Consider the following 25,337-nt stretch of genomic DNA (forward strand, 5'->3'; position numbering starts at 1 on the left):
TGTAAAACAGTAAAAGATGGAGGTTAAAGTTAAAAAAAAAAAAAAAAAAAAAAACCTTAAAAATTTAAAATGTTATATATCTTTTGTTTAGAACTTTAATATAAAAAAAATAATGTGATTAAAATAACATTGTTATTTATTTCTATTACGTTTTACTCAAATGTTAAATTCTATTTCCCTCCATAATTAGAAACTTTAGGAGAGAAATGAATTGATTTTAATAAGCAAGTTTAATTTTGGTTCAACCTTCTATTACTACCAATTCTAAGCTTGTAATAAGCAGTAATATTACTCTTATCAACTCCATCACTTCCGCCATACCCACCTACATCATGCAAAGCACCCTTCTGCCCTAACAAGTCTGCAAGGAAATTGATAAAATCAATAGAAACTTCCTTTGGGGTGATACTGAAGCTTGCAAAAAAATCCACCTCAAAAATTGGAGCACAGTGACAAGCCCAAAATTCCTTGGTGGGCTAGGAATCAGAAAAGCCTATGCAAGAAATTTAGCCCCTCTTGCTAAAAGAGTGTGGGCTCTTCGAAAAAACTCAATGGACATTTGGGCCAAAACTTTGTCACTTAAATACCCACCCAACCATTCAGCCTCTAAAAATATATCTACAACTTGGACTGGTATGCTCAAGGCTGACCACATTTGCACTCTTGGCACTGGTTGGAGATTGGGCACCTGCTCCTTGGCAAATTTTTGGGCTTATTAGGGACCATTGAGGCAGCTGGATTGGAGGATTCTCTAGAAACATTGGCTTCACCCACTCCCTTGCTGCTGAATTTTGGGGTTTAAGAGACGGTCTCACTTTAGCTAAAAATCTAAACATTAAGAAACTCTACATTGAGCTTGATGCCAAAGTAGTCACTGACTTTGTCACTGCCCAAAACAACATCATGGCTAACCATCCTTGCAATGCCTTAATCTCTGATTGCAGATTGCTCATCCAAACCTTTTAAGGAAGTGCTTGTGTGCCACACCTATTGCGAAGGAAACCATTGTGCTGATCTACTTGCTAAAGAAGGTTGCTCCATTAGAGAAAATTTCCTTTTGTATTCTCACCCCCCCTCCCTTTGTTTTGTACCAACTATTGGCTGATGCTTGGGGTGTGGCCTACCCTAGACTTTGTAATTCTTAGTTTTTAATATAAGTTTCCTTTTAACCAAAAATAATAATAATAATAATAATATAGAAAATTATTATTTTAGATTTCTATATTATGTTGTATTGCACAATGAAAAGTGGAATGTTAATTTTGCCTAAAAAAAAGGTGGAATGTTAATGTGTATTGCTAAATTGGTTGTAAAGTAAATTAAGTTACTTTTTGAGATTAAAAATATAATTTTTTACCTAAAGCTAATGAGAAAGCTTTAAGGTCGGTATTAACTTCGATATTATTAAAAGCTTTTTGAACAAACATTATTTGTAAGGCCGAAGTGTATCATTTAAAGCAGAAATAATTGGTTTTATTTCATCCCCCAAAGAATAAAAGGAATTGGGCCCATCTATGATTCTATGTCTTTGAGGCCTGTTTGGTTGTTTATTATCATATGGGCTTGTTCGGTGGTTTTTCTTATTTATTAAAAAAATATATTTCTTTTATAATTAAGTTTTTTTTGGAGAAAATATAATTTCTAGCCACATAAGTCTAAAATCACAATAAACATATTTCATAACAAATTTCACAAGTGTCAAGGTGACAACTTGTTAATAGCAGATAATAAAAAGATGTCAATAGTGAACGTATATAAAATAAAAAATAATCTATTAATTTAATAATTGTGAAATTTGTTGAGTAAAATATTGTGTTAGTAATATTACTCAATTTGTCAAAATAAACTCTACTTCAGGAAATGCATTCCCCGTCCAATTGTGCTATCCTTGGAGGTTTGATAATTTTTCACCTTTCAAAAAACCCAAGTAAAATAAAAACTCAGAACCATTGAAAAACAATGGTTTTATTTTTCTAAACTGAGAATCAAAGTTAGAAATAATATATATATATATATATATATATCGATTTCATATTCTATGAAAATATAATTGTTTTCAATAAAAGTTTTTTGTAAATAATTTCAACATGTCATATGGTAGTGACTAGTGAGGTATGTTACGTATGTACTTATCTTCTTCTAATTTTGAATTTAAAATATAGACTGTTTCAAAAGCAAGAATCAATTCTGGCTCTTTAGGATCTATACTCTCTGGAAATTTTATTAGTACAGTTAGCAATGTAGCCAGAGAAGAAAAAACAAGAACGAGAGATATCCTGAAATTACGTTGAGAGAGAGAGAGAGAGAGAGAGAGAACAATTATTGAACTTCCATTTATACTAACAAAACAATTTAAAGCCGGTACAATGTTGAATACAATCTGGACTTAAATAGAAACTGATTCTAGTAAGCCCTAGAGAACACCAGAAGGATTCATGAAACTCAATATGGATTATACACAATCTCAAATCTAGCAAATATATACTTAGATGCCAAGGCTATCTATGGCGGGAATGTTTTTGCACTTCCGATTCAACTTTCCTCACATTGTCAACTATAACTTGGATTTTAGAGGACAGTTCTTCTGTTTCATCTTCAACATTATTCATAAAACTGAGTAGTTTTTCTCGATAAGCAGCACACAGCTGCTCCTGACGCTCCAACTCCATTGTAAGTTCTTCAATTTTCTTATCCTTATCACCCTGACAGAATGGATAAATATTTCTTAGCTGAATCAGAAATGAATCAAAAACTATACAGGAAAGAAACCAAAAAGATAAGACTGATCCACAACATAGTATTTTTTTTTTTTTTTTTTTTTTTGGGTGTGGGGGGGGATAGGTAGATGATGGGTGGGGGAAGAAGGGATGGAGTTTGAACAACAGACATGGAGCATTGCAAAGGATGTCATTACTGTTGGGCTATCACTTGAATCTCTAGTATAAAAATGAATCTTAAACAAATTATATGTTTATCATCTGGAGTCTATGAACACCCATTGAGTCTTGACACATGATCTCACTCTCCAGTTCATTATTATAGGATGAGGAAGTGCCATGAGCTAGCTCATGGATTCCACCGGTGTGAAGTGAGGAATTTGGGACGGAATATGCCATAACTGGTCTACTTATAACAACAAAAATTGACATCAATTTATCAAGTTCAGAAACAACTCAATAACAGTCACACAAATGAATGATATGGAACTAAGATTTTGAATGAACTCGCAAAATGTGGAAAAGCTCAAGCAAGAAACTCAACGATTAAAAGAATTAAGCTAAGAAATAATGAACAAGTGTGAAGTTAATCAGCCTTAACAATTACTTAAGTCAGGTAAACTTACCGATGTGCTAAATCCATTGGCAGTAACAACCAGAGGATGGTTATGCTCTTTTTCAAATCTTGAAACAACCCATTTCCCAGACTTTTCCATCTTCACCAAAATAGTAGCCTTGCATCCTTCACGTGCACTAGGTCGTGGTTTTTTCTCTGGTCCAATTGTCCCCCTATGATTAGGAGAGAAACCTTGTTTATTACATCCAAGTCGACGGGCAAGTGTTCTCCCATCAATCCCAGAACGGCGGCGTTGCATTATTCTCACAATAAATCCTACCCGTCTAGCATACTCAACATAGAATTTTCTTGCAGCATCTTCAGAATCAAATTCCATACCCACATAAGGTTCAAGAACTGCACCTTCTTCGAATGAACCTGTGTTAACTTCAAGAGAGCTGTTTATTACCTCAACTTCTTTCTCCAAATCCACTGCCACAAAAATCCATGTAGATATCATCATTTATGTTGGTGAGATACATCAACTGAAGATAATACAACTCATTTCATATTTTTGAGTAATGGCGTTATCCAGCCAGAATTTGGAAAATAATAATGACAATAAAAAGAGTAGAGCCATTTCCTTTATTGTCCAATCAAAATTCTGTTTTTTATTTTATATAAGTATGTCCAATCAAATTCTGTTTGAATCTTTTGCTTTCAAAAGTTTTAAATTAAAGCTTATCAATCAAGAGTTTTTCTTTTACATTCAAACTTACTAAGAAAATTATTAGAATGGCATTGCAGTCAAACAGGCAATTATGATGCGAAGCTTTCTCAACCACATGGTATGTGTATCACAGGTCATTTTTCAAGCTTTACCACAGTTGCAAAGAAGTAGTGCACAATAATAAAGGAACTTGAGAAGTGTTTCAAGCTTGATAACATAGTTTTTAGTACATAAATATACCAACTCATCAAAACACCTTTGACCTCCTTTGAGATAGGACCGCATTTTTAAGGTACAAATCAAATATATATCTAGAAGGAAAGTAATGATCAAACTACCTGTTAAACTAGTAATGTCTACTTAACTACACATTTAAAAATGGTGATCACCTATCTGTGAATCCAACTTGTGTAAGAGTGAACAAGGTGATCAAATGAAAGGAAAGTGAATTGTCAGACAGTGAGAGACTATCAAGTTAAGGGTATTGAGATGGTCGATTCCAGTAAAGAAGTTGAAGAAGGCCAAAGATGACAAGCCAGAGTCATGAAGGGCCAAGGAACTTGGAAGTCTTTCCTAGAGGAAGAGAAGTTGAATTTCTACCCCTTCTGGACACAGGTGCAACTTAAAGAGTCTCTAGTCTAAGGGAATCAAAGTGCTTGTGTTTGCGAATCTCAATTGACGAGATTTAGATTCAGACCATAGATTCTAAACTCTAAAGCTAAGCCATTCCAAAGTATCATTAAGGAAGTCCACTTGGGTTGAACTTTGGAGATTAAGGATGTCCACTTAACTTTGAAGATGGAAGGGAGAGTGGAGATTCAATCACTGAGATAGACAACCATCACTTGGTAATGGGACTAAAGTCACTAAACTTCATGAGGCAGATGATGCTGTTCCAATGCTATATTTGAACACCCACATTATCCAGGGAGTGTCGATCTAAGTTTTGTGGGTCTTGCAGCAACCTGGGGAATTGAAACTTGGACTTGGGGCCCTTCAGCTCATGAGGACATAAGCAAGTAGGAGAAACTTGTTAATATCACCTACCTACCTTCTCAAGGCTCTAGAGTTCAAGATGGTAGAACAAAAATCACTACGTTGAAAGAAGTGATGAAGGCCACGACAAGAGAGTCACATAATACAATGCGAAGGATGTCACAAACAAGCTTGTCCAGGGTATGTGACTTTGCCTATGGCCATTTGTCTTGCAATATTTCTTGGCTTATGTAACATTTTTATAATTAGTTCTAGGATTAAGGCTGTTTTTTAACTTATGGGATTACTGTCACCCAAGCATATTGATATACCATCTCATCAGTAAGGATTCTAGTTAGAATGCTATTTTGTGGGATGGTGACTAATTAGTATAATGTTGAACTAGCTTAGTAGTGCCAGCTAGTTTTGAAGTTACTTCTCTTCCCACCTCATTGTATGATAACTGTGACGACAACAAAAAAGCTTGAGTCCCAAAACTTTGGGTTTAGCTGTATTATAAACTGTTCATACTATTAAAACAAAAATAGCCATATTTCTACCAAGTGCATGTTTTGCACCAATATAGCTTTGAGTAAGTCACATGGGTGCATTGTTACCAATAAAATACCCATTAGTTTGCTTGCAACCCTTGTTGGGACAAAATGGCTGCACAGGTTAGCTAGCTGCCCACTAAACCCATGATAGTATGCATATAAGAATTTTATCTTCTTGTTTATAATAATAAATAATAAAAAAAGTAAGAATGCTATCTTCTTAGTTTAAAAAACTTCCAGTTTATTGAATTTTCACTACTCCTCTTAAACTTTAGGTCAGAACAGTGTCATTTGACTTATTTCAACATATTGTGTGCCCCAGGAAATTTTCATTTAAAAATGTTTATGAAATTGAAGAAATAGAATAGATTCAAGTCTCCTTAGGGCACATTCACTTACTAGACCTATGGTTGGCCTACTTAGGCAAAGGCACCCAAAGCAAAATCTACTTGATGTTAAAACAAGTGTACTGGATTGTCCGATTTGGTCTGATTATGCATACTATGGCTTTTGATTAGAAGAAGGCTTTGTCTACAACTTTTACCAAGGAAAGTTACAACATACTGCCAATGAGCTACAGCTCAAGGGTGGAGGGCAAGGCTTTGGGCTCAGAGTCCACTAGGTGCGTGTGTAAACTTACCAAAAAAAAGTACTACCCCACTTGGACCCACCTGAGTTCACAACTCAAGGACCATGAATGCCTTGGTGATAACTTAGGCATTTATAAATCCCCCCCCCCCCCCATTTTAGTAATTTCATGAGTAATCCAAGTCATTGTGTATTAGAATGCAATTTTTTTTTCTAAATGAAATTCTTGTGCTATAAAAACAGTTAGACTGTAGATTTAATTGGCAAGACATAAACTAAAGAAATAGGCTACGCATATAGGCACCACAGCTCAAGTTATCTACGGGTAATTGAGTCTTTCTGGTTTATCATTACAATGTATTTCTAAGAAAAATTGGGGGTCATGATTAATTTTTTTTAGAGATTAGTTTAAATTTCTTTTGTTACATTGCTAAGGAGATTTTTTTTTCCTGGACTCGGGGTGGAAAGGGATTTTGTTCGTCACAAGAGTGGTATGATTTGGAGGGCAGTTCTCATTTATGCTGATGATTTGGCAGGAAAGAAATCATCATACTTTTAATTACGTATAACTTAATGGAGACTCTCTCAAATCCATCTTCCTAAGCTCTATATTTGACAAGTTCCAAGCTTAAGGAAATGTTCTTTGTGACTCTTTATTTAGATTCTATTGCTCAACTAAAATTCAAAAGTATAATTTCTTCAAAGAATGTCCTGTCACATCTTTTATACTACTTACTCCCCCATTCTCCAATGAACGCCGGCTCAAACTGCACTTCTTCCTCCTATGAGAATAGGTAGAAAGTGAAGTTGCGCGTTCAAAACCTACATACTATACCCTAGGTTCTCCAATTAAATTCAACCATATGGTTGCCAATAAGTCCAGAGCCACAAAAAATTTCACAATTGTTAAGGTGGCAAGTTAATATTGGTAGGTAAAAAAGTGATGTCAGTGGTGAGTTCAAACAAGAACTAGTAAAAGCTTGCCAACCCACCTGTTGTGTCTTTAACATTACTCGCCGGTTGCATTGACCAATGAATCACACAGTTTAATTTAATTGTACTTTAAAAATTTAACATTACTTTTACTACATTGGTCAATACAAACCATATGGTTGAATAGCATCTAAGCAACTGAACCCAAGTTTTTCCCTAAAAAATTACTATACTTACTATAAAAAAAAATCAAAATTTTTTATTGGGTATGAAAATACTAATAATAATTCAAGGTGTAAAGAAACATAATTAGCAAAAAAGAGTTCACGGAAGTGATCATAACAAGCTTTCCCTACCTTATCAGAATTATAAACCCACAAAAATTAATACAAATAGAATAAGACAAAATGGGCCCATTCATATACTTTGTATTGTTTTTTCAAAAAAAAAAAAAAAAAAAAAAAAAAAACCACAGACAATAATCAAATAGTACAGTTTTCAACATGTTGATTTTTCGGAAAGTCTGAACAAAGTTTCAACAAATTAAAAAGAACTGCATATATCAAATTCCCACACATTTTCTCTTCAACCAAACAGAGCAGAAAAAATTAGCTCATAATTACAGAGATATAAAAAAAAAAATAAAAAATAAAAAAGAACTAAAAATGAAAAAAAGAAAAAGACTTACTGTATGTGTGCGCGATGGTACGGAGTGGGAGAAGTGAGGTTTGGCTTTCATGGACTACGGAGAATTGAGAATTGAGAATTGGGTTTCAAAAACTGAAGCAATAGATTATAGAAAAGAGAAGAGTGTGTTTGGGTTTTGAGAAAAAACGTGGAAAGGAGTCTTGGGTGTCATGTGACACAGAGAGAGAGAGAGACTCTTTGGCAAACGAGGACTTGGGTCAGTTGGGTGTTCGGCTCATAGTCATGTGGGCTTTGTGATTGGATTCTCGATTTGCTTCTTTAAAATAAATTAAAAAGAATTTTTTTTTTTTTTTTTTGGTTGATGTCTCTAAATTTTAGGTTGCTGTTATTTTAATCCATTGAGTGAAAATAAATAAATAAAAATAGCCTCAAAAAATGGATTTAAACCCCAAAAAAAAAAAAAAAGAAAAAAAAAGAGAGAGGAACAAATGTGTGTGTGTTTGAGTATGTGAAAAACATGTCTATTCATGTTGGAAAATCAGCATATTAAAATGGCGGGTCAAGTAAGGTCAAACTCCTTTTAGAATAATAAACTCATTATTTCCATTTTGATTCATGACTGGTCCTCTCTTTTTAGGCCTTCATTCTTACTTAGTAATTGAAGGAGATAGTGTATGCTTTTTTTTTTCTTTTTTTCTTTTTTCCATCAAAATAGTCGCCTAGGAATTAGGATCTCCAATTGTGTTTCGTTGTTGACAACCTTGATTTAAATTTTTATAAATATATATATATACACACACATACAAAAACCCTATCAATCACTCGTCTTCTCTTTTAAGAGATTTAGTCTTGCCTAGTAATTGAAGGAGATAGTGTATGCTTTGACTTTCTTTCGTCTAAACAATCACCTAAGATCTCCTGTTGCATTTCGTCGTTGGCAATCTTGACTATAATTTTTCCATACAAAAACCCTACCCATGACTCATCTTCTCTTTTTAGATATATAGTCTTGCTTAGTAATTGAAGGAGACCATATATGCTCTAATTTTCTTTCATCAAAACTGTCACCTATTAGCTCTCATTGCATTTAGTAGTTAGCAACTTTGACAATGATTTTTTCATACAAAATCCTTACCATGGCTAATCTTCTCTCTTTAGACCTTCAGTCTAGTTAGTGATTGAAGGATATAGTGATTGTGTTTAGTAGTTGGCAACCTTAACAATAATGTTTTCATAATTTATTTAAAAAAAAAAAACCTACCACCGCACACCCTTGGTACGATGGTCACTCCACAAGTATAAGTGCTTGTGGGGTGTGGGAGGCAAAGGCTGGGGTTCAAGTCTCCAGGAAGGAGATTCACACATATATACACATAGATTAAGTTAGAGTATAATTTCTATCTTGTATTAAAAAAAAAAAAAAAAAAACCTTAATTAATAAGGCTGAATTGGTTATTACATATTCGGGATTTAGGTTAAAAACATTTTGGTAGTTTTATTTATGGTATCAAATTATATACTGTTGAGGTCTAAAAAATCACAGTACCCAAGCCCAAAGAAATAAGCGCAAGGGGGCCACAGGAAAAAAAAAAGAGAAGAAATAAGCCCAAGAGGCTTGAAGCCCAAAAAAGCATCAAGAAGGAAAAAAGGGAAGCCCAGAAGCTTATGAGAAAAGAAGAAAGAAAAGGAAAAGAAGCCCATGTCAAAGGATTGAAGAAGAAAGCTAAGCCGGGATCCTCAGAGATGACCAAAAGGCTCGGATCCTCCTAGGCGTGTAAGCACGGTCAACAAAAGATTAAGACAGTTCGAAAGAAAATGACAAAAAAGAAACACAAGAAACAGAGGAGAAGCCACGTCCTTCTCAAGCGCCAAACGACCTAGCAAGAAAAGAGGAAAGAATCAGCGACCTCTCATGGCGCAAGTGGGAAACGCCTCGGGGAATCAAAATGAAGAAGTATAGAAAAGGGAATAGCAGCGGAAGACTTTCAAACCGGTAGAATGAGATTCCGCTAGTCTGAGAAAAAAGATAAAGAAGAAGAATTGCCAAAAGTGGGATCGAGAAAGGCATGACCTTAGCATGTTCGGAAATAGGTAATCAACCATAGACTTTCAAAGAAACCAAAACTAAAAGGAAGGAAAGGATGAAGAAGGGGGAAACGGAACCTGCTGAGCGATGGGCACAATACTTGCTTTGTTGACTAGAGGACAAAACAGGGGAACCAATGGTTCCCCTGGGACTCCAGAATATCACTATAAAAAGGGGGGAAGGTTTGCGAAGAGGGACAAAGAAATTAGAAAGGGGAGAACCATTGATAAAATTCTGTCAAGAGGAGAAAACTCAGAGAAAACTAGTAGAATTACTTCCCGGTATCTTAGAAAAAGCCACTATAGCACATACTCGGATTAAAAAAGAATCAAACTTTGCAAGTTTTAAATGTTAGAATAACCATTTAAGACTGTAATTTTTGAGCTTGCTTGAACCTTGTATCACATCTTAGTGAGCATATTGTAATCGTAATAAAGAAAAATTCAATGAAATACTTTCCACTGATTTAAGGATCCCTAAACGTTACTTTGTGCTTTTATTATTTTGTTCTCTGCATTTACTTTGCTGTTTTGATTTGTTGTTCAATACAAATATCTTTGCTTGTCAGTTTATATGTATTGTAGGAAGCATGCCCTGTGCACTACTTGATTCTTAAACAGCCCGTTAGCTGCAGTGAATCAAAGCCCGGTCCACCAAACTACAACTATTCGGCCCGGGATCCTTGGGCTTGAGTGTTACGGAAAAGGCACTCTCACATATGCTATGTGCTATCTTTCTTTAATCGGCAATTGATGAATTTGGCAAGTACTTCCTATAGTATTTCTCACATAATTTCATAATTTTGTATTTGTAATTTTTACCCTAGGTTGTTGGCTTATTGCTATTACTAGATTATTTAGTTATTGTATTTGCATGTTTGACATTGAGATATCCCTGCTTGTTTGAATTTGTTTATTCCAACTTTGATCTCACTGGAAATTAATTATATGGATTTGAGAGTAATACTTAATCCATCACAGAAAAACCATAGTTATAGAATCTAAAATTTTATCTCTCTATTGTTAAACCATTTTCATTGTATACTAAACCTTATATAAAATTTCTATACTATTTATTAAAATACTAACACAATTGCTCACAACTTGAGATGCAATCCCTAAATATTAATATTTAGAGCTCTGGATCTAATATTAACATTGAGTAGATTAAGTAGTTTTCATAAGTTTATTTATAGATTTCCATATTAATTAATTACTTTTTGTTGCCTATCATGATATTTTTTATTCTTAATGCTTTATATATTTAATTATTTTTTGTAGATGATTTAAATTTATTTCATTCTTTAAACTAGTGAATCTTGGACACTAAAACATAAGAATTTAGGTACTATTTAACTTTTATTTTTAAGTGTTTTCATTTTTTATTCTCTTATTTACATTGAAAGGAAGACAAAAATTATATACTTAAGTTCCATTTAAAAAAAAAAATCCTCATTTGAAGAAAATGTTGGTCATACCAAATTGACCTAACCCAACAAAGAGAGAGTAAGAGTCACAGATTTTGCAACCCAATTTAGTTTGATATGTTTCAAAATTATACTCAACTAGATCAAACTCGAACTTATCCGATCCGACCTGCTTATCGAGTCTATTTAAAATCATTGACAATGTGATCCTTTTACCAATATACGTTAACTATAAAATGTTGAATATTCTAAAAAGATAGAATTTTTTTTTTTAAATTTTTACTTTTACTATAAATTATAGTTTTGGGGTACTTTAATAGCTCAAACTTAATGGATCTTGACAAAAAGAAACCACACAATTTCTAATCAAAATGCACAAATTCCTTATGTGGAATCCCTCTAAAGTTCGGAGCCTAACACTTAATCCCTAGTGGTCATGGGTAAAACATTAAACATTTGTGAAAACAAATAGTGAGTTGCTTATATACTAACATATTTACATGTTGTTTTAACATAAAACAAATACCATAGGTGATTTTATTTTATATGCAAAACCCTAGATTAAGTGTTACCCACAAAACTTACATAGTTATGTGGACTAAAATATATTATAACTTTTTTTCTTTTTTTTGGTGGCCTGAGAGAGAGAGAGAGAGAGAGAGAGAGAGAGATTTGTATGAACTAAAATTGTTTTGATTTTGAGTTTTATGTACAATTGTATGAACCAAATAATCATAATAGGTTAGAGGTTAGGTTCAATATTGAAAAAAACAAGAATTTGATCTATTATCGTTTTCAGTTTTACAGTTTTAGCACAAACGCACTTCTTACTAGAAAGATGAATTATCTCAAAGTCTATTGTTTAAAAACAAGATTATTTTATTTTATTAATTAAAACAAGGGACACCTATTCTGTGCTACTTGTAGGCAAACTAGAACTATAAAGAAAATAGCTTCCATTAAGAAAGGTTAGAATATTTGTATTGATCTATTCATAATAAAGTGACTAAATTTTATGCTAATCATTAATAACCGTAACTCTCATCTTTTGCAACAACATATGATTTGGTATTAACGAACACTTGGTTCAAGAAGGGAGAGTCTCACTTAATTACCTTAAGAGGGGGGCAAACGTTAGTCAAATAAATTTAATCACTCAAAAAGTTGATAGAAGAGTGATAAGTTCAATGGTTCGAAACAACCTCAAACAGGTCGAGTGTTAGGTTGCCCACTTGAAAATCTGACCAAACTAATCCATTTGATTGATGGCGGATCTCATCCTTCACTAAGGTAATCGTGTCAAGTGCCAAGTCGAGTCCAAAACTAACTCAGCTTCACCCATGGACATCCCTAATTAAGAGTTGTGAACAAACTTAAACTCCTTTAGTACAATATCGAAACAAACTTACAACCTACCAATTAAGCTTACATATCCTGTTAAAGAAAGAAAAAAAAAGTTCAAGATTTCCATTTTCAACTAATTTTTTGACTGAAAGATTTCAACTAATTAAGGCTATTAAACTATAAAAAAAATAAGCAAACAAACCTATTTCAAGAAAATAATTAGCTCTATTTAAAAAATAAAAATAAATAAGCAAGCAAACCAAAACGGATGCTGACGTGGCAGGACATAAGAGTAGTAGACCACGCACACTGAAGTCTGAACTGAACTCTGCGTTCCGAAGAATCTTCCTCCCTAGCTGTTTGCTTTTGGGATTTAGATCTCTGATTCAAGTAAGAATCACTCACTCTTCTTTTTTTCTTTTTCGCATGTCATTTCAATTTGATATATATATTTTGAGGATTTTGCAAACTTAGTTGTTTCTGTTTGCTTACCCCGAAAATTTTGGGAAATCAAATTCTAAGTCCGGAAAATTGTTTTCAATGTCAAACCCAGTTTTAATTTGATATCATATTATGTGGGTTAGTACTGGTTTTTGGGTTAGCTTCATAGATATGCTATAAAATCGTAATACCCATTATCCAAAATCTGCATAATTGAGTTTCTGCAGTCACTTTTTTGTATAACATTTGTTTTTGAATAGAAGAGCTTGTTGTTGAATTTGTTTTGTTTTGTTTTTACTCATTTGCAATCCTAGTTTTAGCTTGTTATATTATGTGGGTCAAGACTGGTTTTTGGGTTAGTTTCATAGATATGCTGTAAATTTTTGTACCCATCATCCAAAATCTGGTTAATTGATATTTTGTAGACATTTATCTTGGGTATCTGTTTGTATATCATTGATTTTTGAATAGATGAACTTGTTGTTGAGTGGGGATGGCCTTGACATGATTTTATTTTGTTTTATTTTACTTTTTTTTTTTTGAGATTGGTTGTTATGAGGGGTGCAAAATGGTTTTCTGGCAGTGGATGAACACCATTCTTCGGGTGAGGATGGGGATATGATAGAGAGTTCTAATGGGAAGGATTTGGTTTCAACTGAAGGGAGTTCAGATATGGAGCCGTATGTGGGTATGGATTTTGATTCTGAGGAGGCTGCCAAGGTGTTCTATGATGCATATGCCACTCGCATGGGGTTCATCATGCGCGTTGATGCATTTCGGAGATCAATGCGTGATGGGAAAGTTGTTTGGCGTCGACTTGTGTGTAATAAAGAGGGTTTTCGTAAGTTGAGGCCCAAAAGAAGTGAAAATAGGAAACCTCGGGCGATCACAAGGGAAGGTTGTAAGGCAATGATAGTGGTGAAGAAAGAGAAAACTGGGAAATGGGTTGTTACAAGATTTGTAAAGGAGCATAATCATCCATTGGTAGTTACACCTGCTAACGGTAGACGAAGTGTGCTTCTATCGCAAACACCCGTGAGTGCTCAATTAACTTCTATAAGAAAGTTGCCAATATGTTCTTTTCTTTTATAAAAATTGCATTATCTTTTTTTTTTGATAAGTAAGAAAGATGTATATTCAAGAAGCTACCTCATGAAAAAACATAAGGCAGAACAAAGAGTACAGAAAAAGAAACAAACAGACAGAAAAAAAAAACAAAAAACTAATTACAAAGGAGAGAACTAAGGAACAAAGGGAGAGAATCACTAGAGGTGAGTTCCCAAGCCCTAGACCAATAAAAAAGAGAACCACTAAAAGAAGCAAGCAACTGGTCATCGGATTTGCCCATGTCCTCAAAAGTTCGCCAATTTCGCTCCCTCCGAATACACCACATTAGGCACAACGGAGCTAAATTCCAAATGCTAGAAGAGTGCTTTCCAAACCAATTCCGCCAACCAAAAAGCGTATCTGCACTATCTACTAGTATAATGTGATTTTAAACCATTATATTCTTATACTGTTACAGTAGCATCATAGAAAATTTCAAGTTGTTATGACTTGGTTATCAAACAGATCATGGAGGTAGCTTTATGTTAGTTGAGTACCAAATTTTTTAGTTCTTAATAAGGTTAAATTTTATTCTAGTTTATGTTGTTAGCCAAAAGCGTTGTAGCTCAATTACTAGGCACCTCTTGGTGTGTCCATGACATCTATGGTTCAAATCCCCCCTCCGTTGTAACTAAATCTTGCTAGCTAACTAATCTTTCCCTATTTCCAAAAGTTAAAAAATGTTGTGATCTTCCTCCTAACAGTTATTCTGATGCTTTCATAATATTTCCCTCTTAGAATGCATAAATAATGTATGTCCTGTAGTCATGCAATAGAACCTGAAGTTAGGTTTAGATGATTTGAAGCTTTTACTTGTTGGCAAATTGGTTTTAGTTACAAGATGCAATTATGTTGGTAGATAATAAGGTTAATAAGATGAATTTGTTTAATTATATGTGCTTACAAAGGTTATCCTTTCTGCAATAAGCATCAAACCCTTGTCATGTATCTTTATTATTGGATGATGCTACTTGTGACATGGAAGGATATGTTAATGGTAGTTGGTCTCTAAAATAATAAATTTTCACTTTTTGTTAAGGTAAAAATTTGTGGAGAGATTTTGCAGTGTCAATATACTGCTTATGTTTGGAGTATAAATGAGAGAAAATTTGGTTCAAATCAGCATAATGTCTAGTACCCGCATCAATTCCCCTAGGTGGGAGAGACTTGGTCTTTTGGAGTATAGCTATAGGTAGTACCCTAGTGTCAATTAGTGTTGAGAGCAATCCTCCACCATCCAACCGCAAGGTCATTGGATGGAGTTAAGGAGGGCGCAGGCTTACGCATAAGTAATGATTTGGGTTTTATTTCTTCTTCTTCTTCTTCTTCTTTTAAAAATGGGTTAGGTTAGGGTAATGGGTTGGGCATTTAATGTGTCAGGTTTATTGGGGGACTGATTTGGGCTGGGCTTGAGTGTTGTTTACCTTTCAAATGGGTTGATTTGAAGGCTTGTGGACATTGGGCCTTTGGGTACAAATCATGCTTTGTTTTTTTTTTTTTTTTTTTTGGGTCACCCTTGGCTCCAAGGTTGAAGTTCACGAGTGGTGAATGGAGTTTCCAAGAGCCAACAGGGGAATGATGGGTTTGATGGCAATGGTGGGGCTCATGGCAGGGGCTTGGGCTATGGATTTCATAGATGGTGGCAGGATGGGTTCTTGATGGAGGTTGAGCTCTAGTGATGGGTTGGAGCAAGGTGATAACTGTGGATTTTGTGCAATTTGAGTCATAGATTTAGGTGTTGGCTGACTGTGGGATGAGACTTTGTGGTGTTTTGATCACTGTGGGTGGTTGGATTTGGGCAGATTGGGTGAGTTCAGGTTTGTGGGTATGGATGCGAATTGGTTAATATTGTTGGTGCCAGTGATGGTGTCTTGGATATTGGTGTGGAAAAGCAAAATTGTGATGGATTGAGGTTTGCTCTGATACTAAATCTGATGCAGCACTGGTAGATACACAAATAGAAATTAAAGGGAAACAAGGGAAATGGGCACAAACTCTAGGCTTTAACTACCTAGGACTGCTTGGAATCACCACCAAGCTAGAGGAAACTCAACTGAGTATTTTTTATCCATTGCATTATTCAAAATTCAACTTCCCAAACATTTACTGGAACCTCTTTTAATAGGGTTTTCAAGCTTATATCAACAAGGAACATTATAATCATGCCATGAATACAATCCCATAAAATCCTCAATCAAAATAAAATCAAAATCATTCAAATTTCAAATAAGCACAAATTTGGTTTAAATCAGCATAATATTTGGTGTCTGCACTATGGAACCTCTTTTGTTCATAAATCATCTTCATTTGAGGCCTTTTTTTTTTTGATAAGTAATAAGAATTCATAGATAATAAAAAATGATACACCCAAGCACACAGGGAGTATACAGGGGGGAACAAGTCAAGAACGAAAATTACAAAAGTCAAGTAAATCCAAAATAGAAAAAGGATGGTTTCTCCACACAGAGAACCATTCAAGTAAGGTTCGAATGAAAAGAAGCTTGAGGTCAGGCATAGCACTCTCAAAGTCTTCAAAGCATCTACTATTCCTCTCCTTCCAAATACACCACATCAAAAAAAGAGGAACGACCTTCCAAATAACTCCATTGCGGTGGCGACCAAAGTGACCTTGCCAGCAAGCAAAGAGTCCAACAACAGACGAAGGCATGACCCAACACACTCCAAATAAACCAAAAACCATATCCCATAACTCCGAAGCAACCGGGCAATGAAGGAAAAGATGGTCAACACTTTCACTACTACACTTGCACATATAACACCAATCCAAAATGCAAACCTTTCTTTTCCTTAGATTGTCAATAGTCAAACATTTCCCCAAGGCTACGGTCCAGGCAAAAAAAGCCACTCTAGAGGGGATCTTCTGCTTCCAAATACTTTTCCAAGGGAAAATATGCTCACTATGGCTAACAAGAAGATGGTAGTAAGCACTAACCGTGAACCCCTTACTCTTACAAGGCAGCCAAAATCTCTTATCCTCCTCGATTCCCCTTACAGGAGTGCTATAAATGGAGTTGATGAAGCTCCTGAAAGCTTCGAATTCACGATTATGCACCTCCCTACAAAACTGAATCTCCCAATGGAGGACTCCATTGGAGAATCTCATAAGATCCGCCACACTTGCCTCTTTGCTACAGCTAATCCTATATAAATCGGGATAGCGGACAGCGAGAGAGGAAGTCCCACACCAACGATCTAGCCAAAACTGCACTTTTGAACCATCTCCAATATCATACATAATAAACCGAGATAAAGAGTGCCACCCCCTGCTAATATTTTTCCACAAACTGACACCATAAGGACTAGAGGAAGAGCTAGAACACCAACCACCCCAATCACAACCATACTTTACCTCTATCACTTGACGCCAGAGAGCATCCCTTTCTTGCCCGAATCTCTAAAGCCATTTCCCTAAAAGAGCTATGTTGAAAGTTCTCAGGTTCCTAATCCCTAAACCACCTGAAGAAAGTGGGGTACACACCGTGGACCAATCAACCAAATGAAATTTGGGCTCATCTCCTAGGCCACCCCACAGGAAGTCCCGTTGAAGTCTAGCAATACGGTTGGCCACAGAGGCAGGAATAGGGAATAAAGAGAGAAAATAAGTAGAAAGGTTAGAGAGAGTGCTTTTAATTAAAGTGACTCTACCTCACTTAGATAAATATAATTTTTTCCAGCCTGTTAATTTTCTTTCCATCTTCTCAAGAATTGGATTCCAAATAGACTTGTCTTTGAATTTTGCCCCCAAAGGAAGACCCAAATATTTCACTGGGAGAGACCCTTGTTTGCAGCCTAAGATAGCCACCAAAAGATCCATGTTATGAACAGCCCCCACAGCCACCAGCTCAGACTTACCCAAATTGACCTTCAGACCAGACACAGCCTCAAACCAAATGAGCACCATACGGAGAATCAGCATTTGATCAATATTAGCATCACAAAAAATTAGAGTATCATCAGCGAAAAGGAGATGAGAAACCATCAAAGATCTACCAGCAGAAGCACCTGCATTAAAACCTGACAAGTGACCTTCATGAACAGCCTCATCCAACAATCTATTGACTGCCTCCATAGCTTGAACAAATAATAAGGGGGACAAAGGATCACCTTGCCGCAACCCCCTAGAACTTCCAAAGAATCCATGGGGAGTACCATTAATAAGGATAGAAAAACAAACAGTAGATAAACAAAAAGAGATCCATCGCCTCCACTTATCAGGAAAACCACAACGCTCAAGCAAGAGAGTAAGAAAACTCCAGTTCACATGATCGAAGGCTTTCTCAATGTCCAGTTTACATAACAACCCTGGTTGACCAGACTTCAATCTACTATCAAGATATTCATTAGCAATAAGAACAGAGTCGAGAATTTTCCTATTAAGAATAAAGGCATTCTGAGGAGCAGAGATGATCTCGCCTAAAACCACGCGAAGACGAGAAGCCAAAACTTTAGCAAGAATTTTATAAACTCCCCCAACAAGGCTAATGGGCCGAAAGTCTTTTATTTCCACAGCTGCGGCTTTTTTAGGAATGAGAGCAATGAAGGTTGCATTCAAGCTATTTTCAAACTGGCCAGTGACATGGAAGTGATAGAACACAGCCATGATGTCTGTTTTGAGAATCCCCCAGCAAGCTTGAAAGAAAGCCATCGAAAAACCGTCAGGCCCAGGAGATTTATCCCCATTGAACTCCTTGATGACTTCTAAAACCTCAGATTCCTCGAAAGGTTTTTCTAACCAATCCACATTGTCCCCAGAAATACATGGGAAATCCAATACATCCGGAAAAGGGTGCTGCACTTGCTGCTCAGAGTATAGGTTTATAAAGAATTGTTCAACATGGTCAACAATCCTATCCTGGTTGGTAGTCACAGCCCCATCAATCATAAGGGTTTCAATACAATTATTTCTTCTATTAGAATTAGCCATTATATGAAAAAATCTCGTATTGGAATCGCCCTCCTTTAAAAATAACACTTTGGACTTTTGCCTCCAACTAATCTCCTCAAGCAAGGCAGCCTTCTCAAGATCGGCGCGAAAGGAAGCTTGATCCAATTTTTCCTCTTCAGATAAGGGTTGAAAGTCCTCTTTTACATCTAAAGCATTCAACTTACTCCATAGCAGCTGCTTCTTTACTGTGATATTGCCGAAATCGGACTCGTTCCACTTCTTTAGGTCCGATTTTAGAGCATTCAACTTCTTGGCAAGAATGTAACTAGGGTCCCTTGAAAATGGTAATTCTCCCACCAGGACTTCACCTTATCTAAGAACCCTTCCGCTTTCAACCACATATTCTCAAAACGAAAAGGGATTCGCCCTCTTCGATGACTCCCACTCTCCAAAAGAATAGGGAAGTGATCGGATAACACTCTAGGAAGCCTTTTTTGGGAGAAGTGAGTGAAGTGATCTACTAGAGCCGGAGAGAAGAGAAACAGATCAATTCTAGAGGCTGAGGTGGAGTTAGACCAAGAGAAGAGACCTCCCTCTAAAGGAATATCCATAAGCCCATGAAGAGCAATAAAATCCGAGAAGTCATACATGCAGCGAGAGAATCTTCCTGCCCCTAATCTCTCTGAAGGAAAGCGGATGACATTAAAATCACCTCCCAAACACCAAGGCAAATTCCACCAACTGATCAAGCCTGCCAGCTCTTCCCACATAAGATGACGATTCCTGTTTAAATTTGGACCATAGATACCAGAGAAGGCCCACTCAAAATGATCATAGACATTTTTGAACTTACATGAAATCGAAAAATTCCCCACTGCTTCCTCTAACTTTTCCACCACCCTTCTATCCCACATGAGAAGGATACCACCGGAAGCACCCTCAGAGCCTAAATATAACCAATCAATGAAGGGACAACTCCAAATGCTTCTAACTAGGCCTCTAGTAACCCATTCCAGTTTTGTCTCTTGCAAACAAACAATATCAGCCCTCCAAGAGCGTATAAAATTGCGAATCTTGAGCTGTTTAACTTTGTCATTCAAACCTCTAACATTCCAAGATATAATCTTCAGATTCATTGGGAAACAATATGAGCCCTATCCTTACCATGACTAGAGCGTCTTGAAGACGCGGAACCATAATTGACAGAGCTGAATAAGCCCCTTAATTCCCTTATTCCTTTCCTCCCTGAGCTCTTCTCGGCTTTGTCAGTTTTATCCTTAAAGTCCCTCTGCTGTATCTCAGTTTCAACAGCCAACAAGAATTTGGTTGCTGGCTCTTCTAAACCTTTAAGGGAAGTCCCAAGAAAATCATCAAAGCCACGGAATTTATCCTGAAATCATTCCGAGTAACTGCCCTTACCCAGCAAAGTCTCTACTACCAGAGTTGCTGGCTGATCAGAAACATCCGTGGCACCCCTGGTAAAGAGAAAGCCAGAGGATCGACATTGAGGGGTGGCGAAGAATCAGTGAACTGAGAGGCATTCTCGGAGGAAAAATCTGAAGACCAATCCTCCACAATAACATCAATCCCTTTTTCCGACTCAGAATTGAGCTCCTTAGATTCCGAATCCTTTGCCGGAACTATCGCTAAATGGTTTGAGTTGTCCACTCCAACAACGTCATCTCCCGGAGGCAAAGAAATATGAATCGGAACTGCCACCCTCTTCCCATCTCGTAATTCGAGAACCCATTGCTCGGAATTCCCCCATTTCCTGATGACATCGTCTGTGTGCTGATGAATGATCTGTTGGATGTTACGTTGCAAATCCACATCATCATCGGAGCACCAGGAATCATTTAAGGAAGCATCGGAGGCCAAAGACTCTGTGACGGAGGCGTCGGAGCTGTCAAGAACTGAGAGAAGCTTGTCGGTGCCTGTCGGATCCATGTGGGTCAGAGGCAGCACCGCATCGGACATCTCGCTACCCGTAAATGAAGGTGATGGAGAGAAAGGGAGAGTGGGAGGGACTTGCGAGGAGTAAGGATGAATCTGGTATTGAGTCAAAGAGGTCCGGTGGGGTTTGGGCTTCCATATATAGGTGGGTTTAATATTGGGCTTTGGGTTAGAGGTTGGAAGGGCTTTGGGTTTAGAATTAGGCCACCCGAAAGCTCTGGTTTGAGTGGGCTTTGGGTTTGAGAAAGGCTTAGGCTTTGGGTTTGAGATGGGCTTTGGCTTTGGGTTTGAGGCTTGAAAAGGCTTAGGGGTTGAGTTTCGGCCAACTGTAGGAAGTTTGGGCTTAAAGGGATCAGTGGGTTTTGGGTTAGAGGGTTGGCTAAGTGAGGAGTCCACCTCAGTGACATTGGACCAACTGATCTCCCACGTACCAAGAGGCCCACGAACCAGTCTAAAATAAATATCTAATTGCACCTCACCTTCAGTCCCATCAGAGGAGACAGGAGGGAGTTTCGTCCTGATCAGAGTTTTCTCCTTCCCAAGGAAGCTCTCGCGAGAATCCTGGGCCTGAGAACCCAGAATTGCTAAGTTAGGATTTCGAGAGTCCAACAATAAATGCCCAGGATTTACTTTGTCGCGAGAATCCTGGGTCTGAGGAAGCTCCTCCGCTGCCAACCTGTGAGTTTTGGGTTCACTCCGACGGCCTTGCACCACCGCTGCTGCAAAGGATTTGGAGGCTTGAAGTTCAGACCCAGGTAGGAGTTTAGGGGGCAGATTAATGGCAAGATTCCCCGGAGCTAAAACCTTCTTCAAATGCCCAACAAAACCTCTCCAACCATTGCCCATTCTTCCTTCCGGGATTACTAAGAAACCTTTCTGACTACCATGTAAAAGTTCAGAAATCATAAGAAAAGAACCATGAGCATTGGAGCCTGATTGAAGAATAAACACCATCTCTCCCTCTCTAACAGTACGAGCATAGTGTCCAGGGGACTTAGAGTAAATAAAATTCTCCATTAAAGAGAACAATCTCTTAGCACTCTCTTTGCCCAAGAACACTGATCAGAGAGAATCTCTACTTCTCTCAAAGATACGCAATAAGAAAAAAGAACCCCCTTCTTCAACAGAAAATTCAAAAGATTTTGACTCAACGAAGAAAAAGAGAGAGCCACCCATGGTTCAATGCAACTAGAAAGTTGTTGAGTGTAACAAATCACCTATACTAAAACTTCAGTACAGGAAACCATAAATCTGGGAAAGACACACTGAGTTTCTGTACATCTTGAAATCTTTAACATTGTTAAAATGAAAAAATTTCTGATTACCAAACTATTATTTTCTTTAATTAAGGCCTTTTTGAAGCAGTATTAATGCTGTTTATGTTTAGATTTCTATAAAAGATAATGATATCTTTGAATGAGTATTAATTAGTCATCTACTGAATAAGATGCTCAAAGTTCTAGATGCTTGAAGAAAAGAAGGCATATATTCTTGTAATATTCTCTAAGGAATGGTCAATGTTGTTAAAAGCACCTAGGTGCAAGTGTGCAGAGGATGAAGCTCTAGGAGTGAAGCACTTTTGTTACCTGAATGAAGCACGTAAGGTGCGCTGGGAAAGTTCAAACTTTCAAAGTATATGAATCAATTACAATTAACTGTTAGATCATAAAATTAGCTATTGGATTATAAAGAACACTATTCTTAGGCTGTGCTAACTACAAACAAAAATATTTCTTATTATATACATCAAAACCTACAGGATAAGATATAGAAGAAAATAAAAGGTTGTCGATTAGCAGATAATTTTTTTAAGTGATTTACTGGCAAGCCTCAAGGGATTTTTTTGGTATTATTACCCAAAATATATTGCTATTTTATCTTTGAAATTAAATGTTATGAATATTTCTCCAGACTTTAGATTATATTTTAAAGAATGTGCACTTCAATTGAATCAGGCATGCCCCTGCACTTTGCATTTTCTGTCTAGGCTTTAGGAGGCATTTGCATTTAAATGCACCTGGAACTTTTAACAACACTGAGAATGGCTGGAAGTCAATGATTTCAAATTTGTAGATTCTGAAAGCTTGGAAAAGCCGTAGCTCACTCTTGAGATATTAATTTGTTTTGTGAAAAAGGTTAGCGAAGTCCTGCAGACCCTGGCTTCTCTAATTCACTAGATGACACTTGAACAATGAGATGATTTTTTATAGCAGTCAATCATTTAGCTTAACCACTATATGAATAGAAGAGTGGGAAAATTGGTGGCATTATCTTTTCCAAGTCCCCTTACACGTAAGAAAATTTAGTGCTTTGAATCTTTTAATCAACTATCTTCATAAAAATTGTTGTCTTTGACAATTATGTTGGATATTTTTCCTGATAATTTTTCCTAATAGATAATTGAAGAACAAAAATATTAATATCGTTGCTCTCTCTCTCTCTCCAGCAAATGAATTCTGACCTTGAAATGGGTACCTTAATTTTTATGCTCTCTTTGATTTGATAATTTGATTGTTCGAGCCATAAAAAATACATTATGTTTTTGTTGGAGAAAAGTTTCTTTACATTTTACCATCAATATGTTTTTGGTGTTGATATTTCTTTCAGGATGAAAAAGATGAAAAAATTCGAGAATTGACTGCTGAGTTACAGCGAGAGCGAAAGCGATCTGCAGCTTTTCAAGAACAACTTGATATGGTTCTAAGAGATATGGAGGACCATTCGCATCACCTATCTAGAAACATTGATGACATGGTTCAAAGTGTGAGGGAAATTGAATCAAAGAGGTTAGCCCTTTCACATAGCTAGTGGCTGCAGTAGATGTTCAATTTGATTTGTTTCTGTACAATTTCTTTGATTATGTATCATTTATTTTCAAGATATAAATTTTAGTTGTAGGTTTTTCTTTTTAGTCTGGCATTGTAGGTTGAACTCCTCTTATTGTATAATAAATAAGACAAATAAAATTTGGTGAGGTGTTTAGCGAGTTGGTGCTGGTTTTTTGTTTTTTGTTTTTAATAAATCTAGTTGTAACATTTCCACAACTGTTGGGATGGCAAGTTAATAATGGTAGACACTAAAATGGTGTTAGTGGTGGGTCGATATGAGAATCAATAACAACTTACTAACTTAGCAGTTGTGAAAGATATTGTGTTTATAGCATTACTCTTTTGTTTTTGGTTTAGGTTTAACAGGCAGGATTTGAACCTAAGCAATCTACTAGGCATGCAAACTAGTTAGGTGTAGGATTGTGAGCACCTATTGAATTTCTTGTTCCACTTTATGATCCCTGCAAAAAGAGAGCCAAAAAATTTACAGGACATCAAACATGAAGATGAAGTTAGAGCCAGAACTTCAATTTGAAAATTTCCATTTTAAGCTGCATTTTCATTCTCTTTGTTGAATTCTATTGTGTTCATATTGTTGGGGATTGGAAGTCTGACTCACAAACGAGTTTTGCCTAAAAGGTAATACTTGTTGATCCAAACCTTAGGTACTAAAATCTTGTTAATCTTCCAATTATATAGTATTGTTATTTATCTTTCTGATATGCTAGTAAGGTTACGCATCAATATATACAATTCGATTTTGAATCCACAAATGTATTCTTGGTGCTTTGACTGAAATTGTGTTTAGCTTGATTTGTGGCATGGCTACTGAAAATGAAACCTTCATCATTTTTTTTTTTTTAAAATTTTTTTTATCGGGGTTTCTTAGTCATTTTGATTCAAATCTATGAATTTGTACCTGATTTATTGTATTTACCATTGAGTAAAAACTGAAATGGCACATTATGACTCCAAATAGTAAAACCAGCCATATATAAATAACCAATACAATTTCAGGCCCTTAGCAGCGGTATTTTTACAAAATATGTATATTCAAGTTTCAACCAACCATCCTTGCTGAATGTGGGGCCTTCAATAAACTTTGCACTTTGCAGTTGGGTGCTTGCTCTTCCAATTCATGGCATAGCAGAAAAACTTTGATTAGCAAATTGGCCATTAGTAGATGCTTGATAATAATATTAAGAATCTAAATGGCTGGCTGGTACTTTACATCATAAAAAAAGAAAAAAGAAAAAAAGAAAAAAAAGAGAGGATGATGTGAACTATTGATTCAACTGATACTGTGTGAGTTCTACTTGTGGAGTATTAAGCAGCAAATAAACTTTGTTTGGCATCGCCACTTTTCTTTGTCTTTTTCATTTTTTTGAAAGTAACTTTTCAGTTTATTTGTTTATGTATAACTTTTTAATGCCTCACTTTTTCCAGGTATAATTATTTTTTAATAAACTTTCAGCAAATAAACAAATATACTTTCAGTAAAAATCTGCATTTGAAGGCACTCTAATCACCACCAAAAGCACATTA

General features: G+C 36.1%; 2 protein-coding genes across 3 annotated transcripts; one reads left to right on the forward strand and one right to left on the reverse strand.

The window, feature by feature from the left end:
- Positions 1 to 2,362: 2,362 nt before the first annotated feature.
- On the reverse strand, positions 2,363 to 7,924 carry LOC115960535 (protein FAR1-RELATED SEQUENCE 5-like). Its single transcript, XM_031079468.1, has 3 exons — positions 7,742 to 7,924; positions 3,344 to 3,765; positions 2,363 to 2,702 (listed from the first exon to the last, which is right to left on the reverse strand). Coding segments are annotated over exons 1-3 (627 nt in total). The 5' UTR covers positions 7,743 to 7,924; the 3' UTR covers positions 2,363 to 2,498.
- Positions 7,925 to 12,815: 4,891 nt separating this feature from the next.
- On the forward strand, positions 12,816 to 23,876 carry LOC115959411 (protein FAR1-RELATED SEQUENCE 5-like). Of its 2 annotated transcripts, XM_031077779.1 has the most exons (3): positions 12,827 to 12,947; positions 13,582 to 14,033; positions 23,572 to 23,876. In XM_031077779.1, coding segments are annotated over exons 1-3 (654 nt in total). In that variant the 5' UTR covers positions 12,827 to 12,946; the 3' UTR covers positions 23,773 to 23,876. The 2 variants fall into 2 exon arrangements, 1 of the variants encoding a protein (XP_030933639.1); XR_004084865.1 differs by lacking the exon at positions 23,572 to 23,876 and having other exon boundaries at positions 12,816 to 12,947; positions 13,543 to 13,673.
- Positions 23,877 to 25,337: the final 1,461 nt, after the last annotated feature.

Source organism: Quercus lobata, chromosome 9 (genome assembly GCF_001633185.2).
Source record: "Quercus lobata isolate SW786 chromosome 9, ValleyOak3.0 Primary Assembly, whole genome shotgun sequence".
NCBI lineage: Eukaryota > Viridiplantae > Streptophyta > Magnoliopsida > Fagales > Fagaceae > Quercus > Quercus lobata.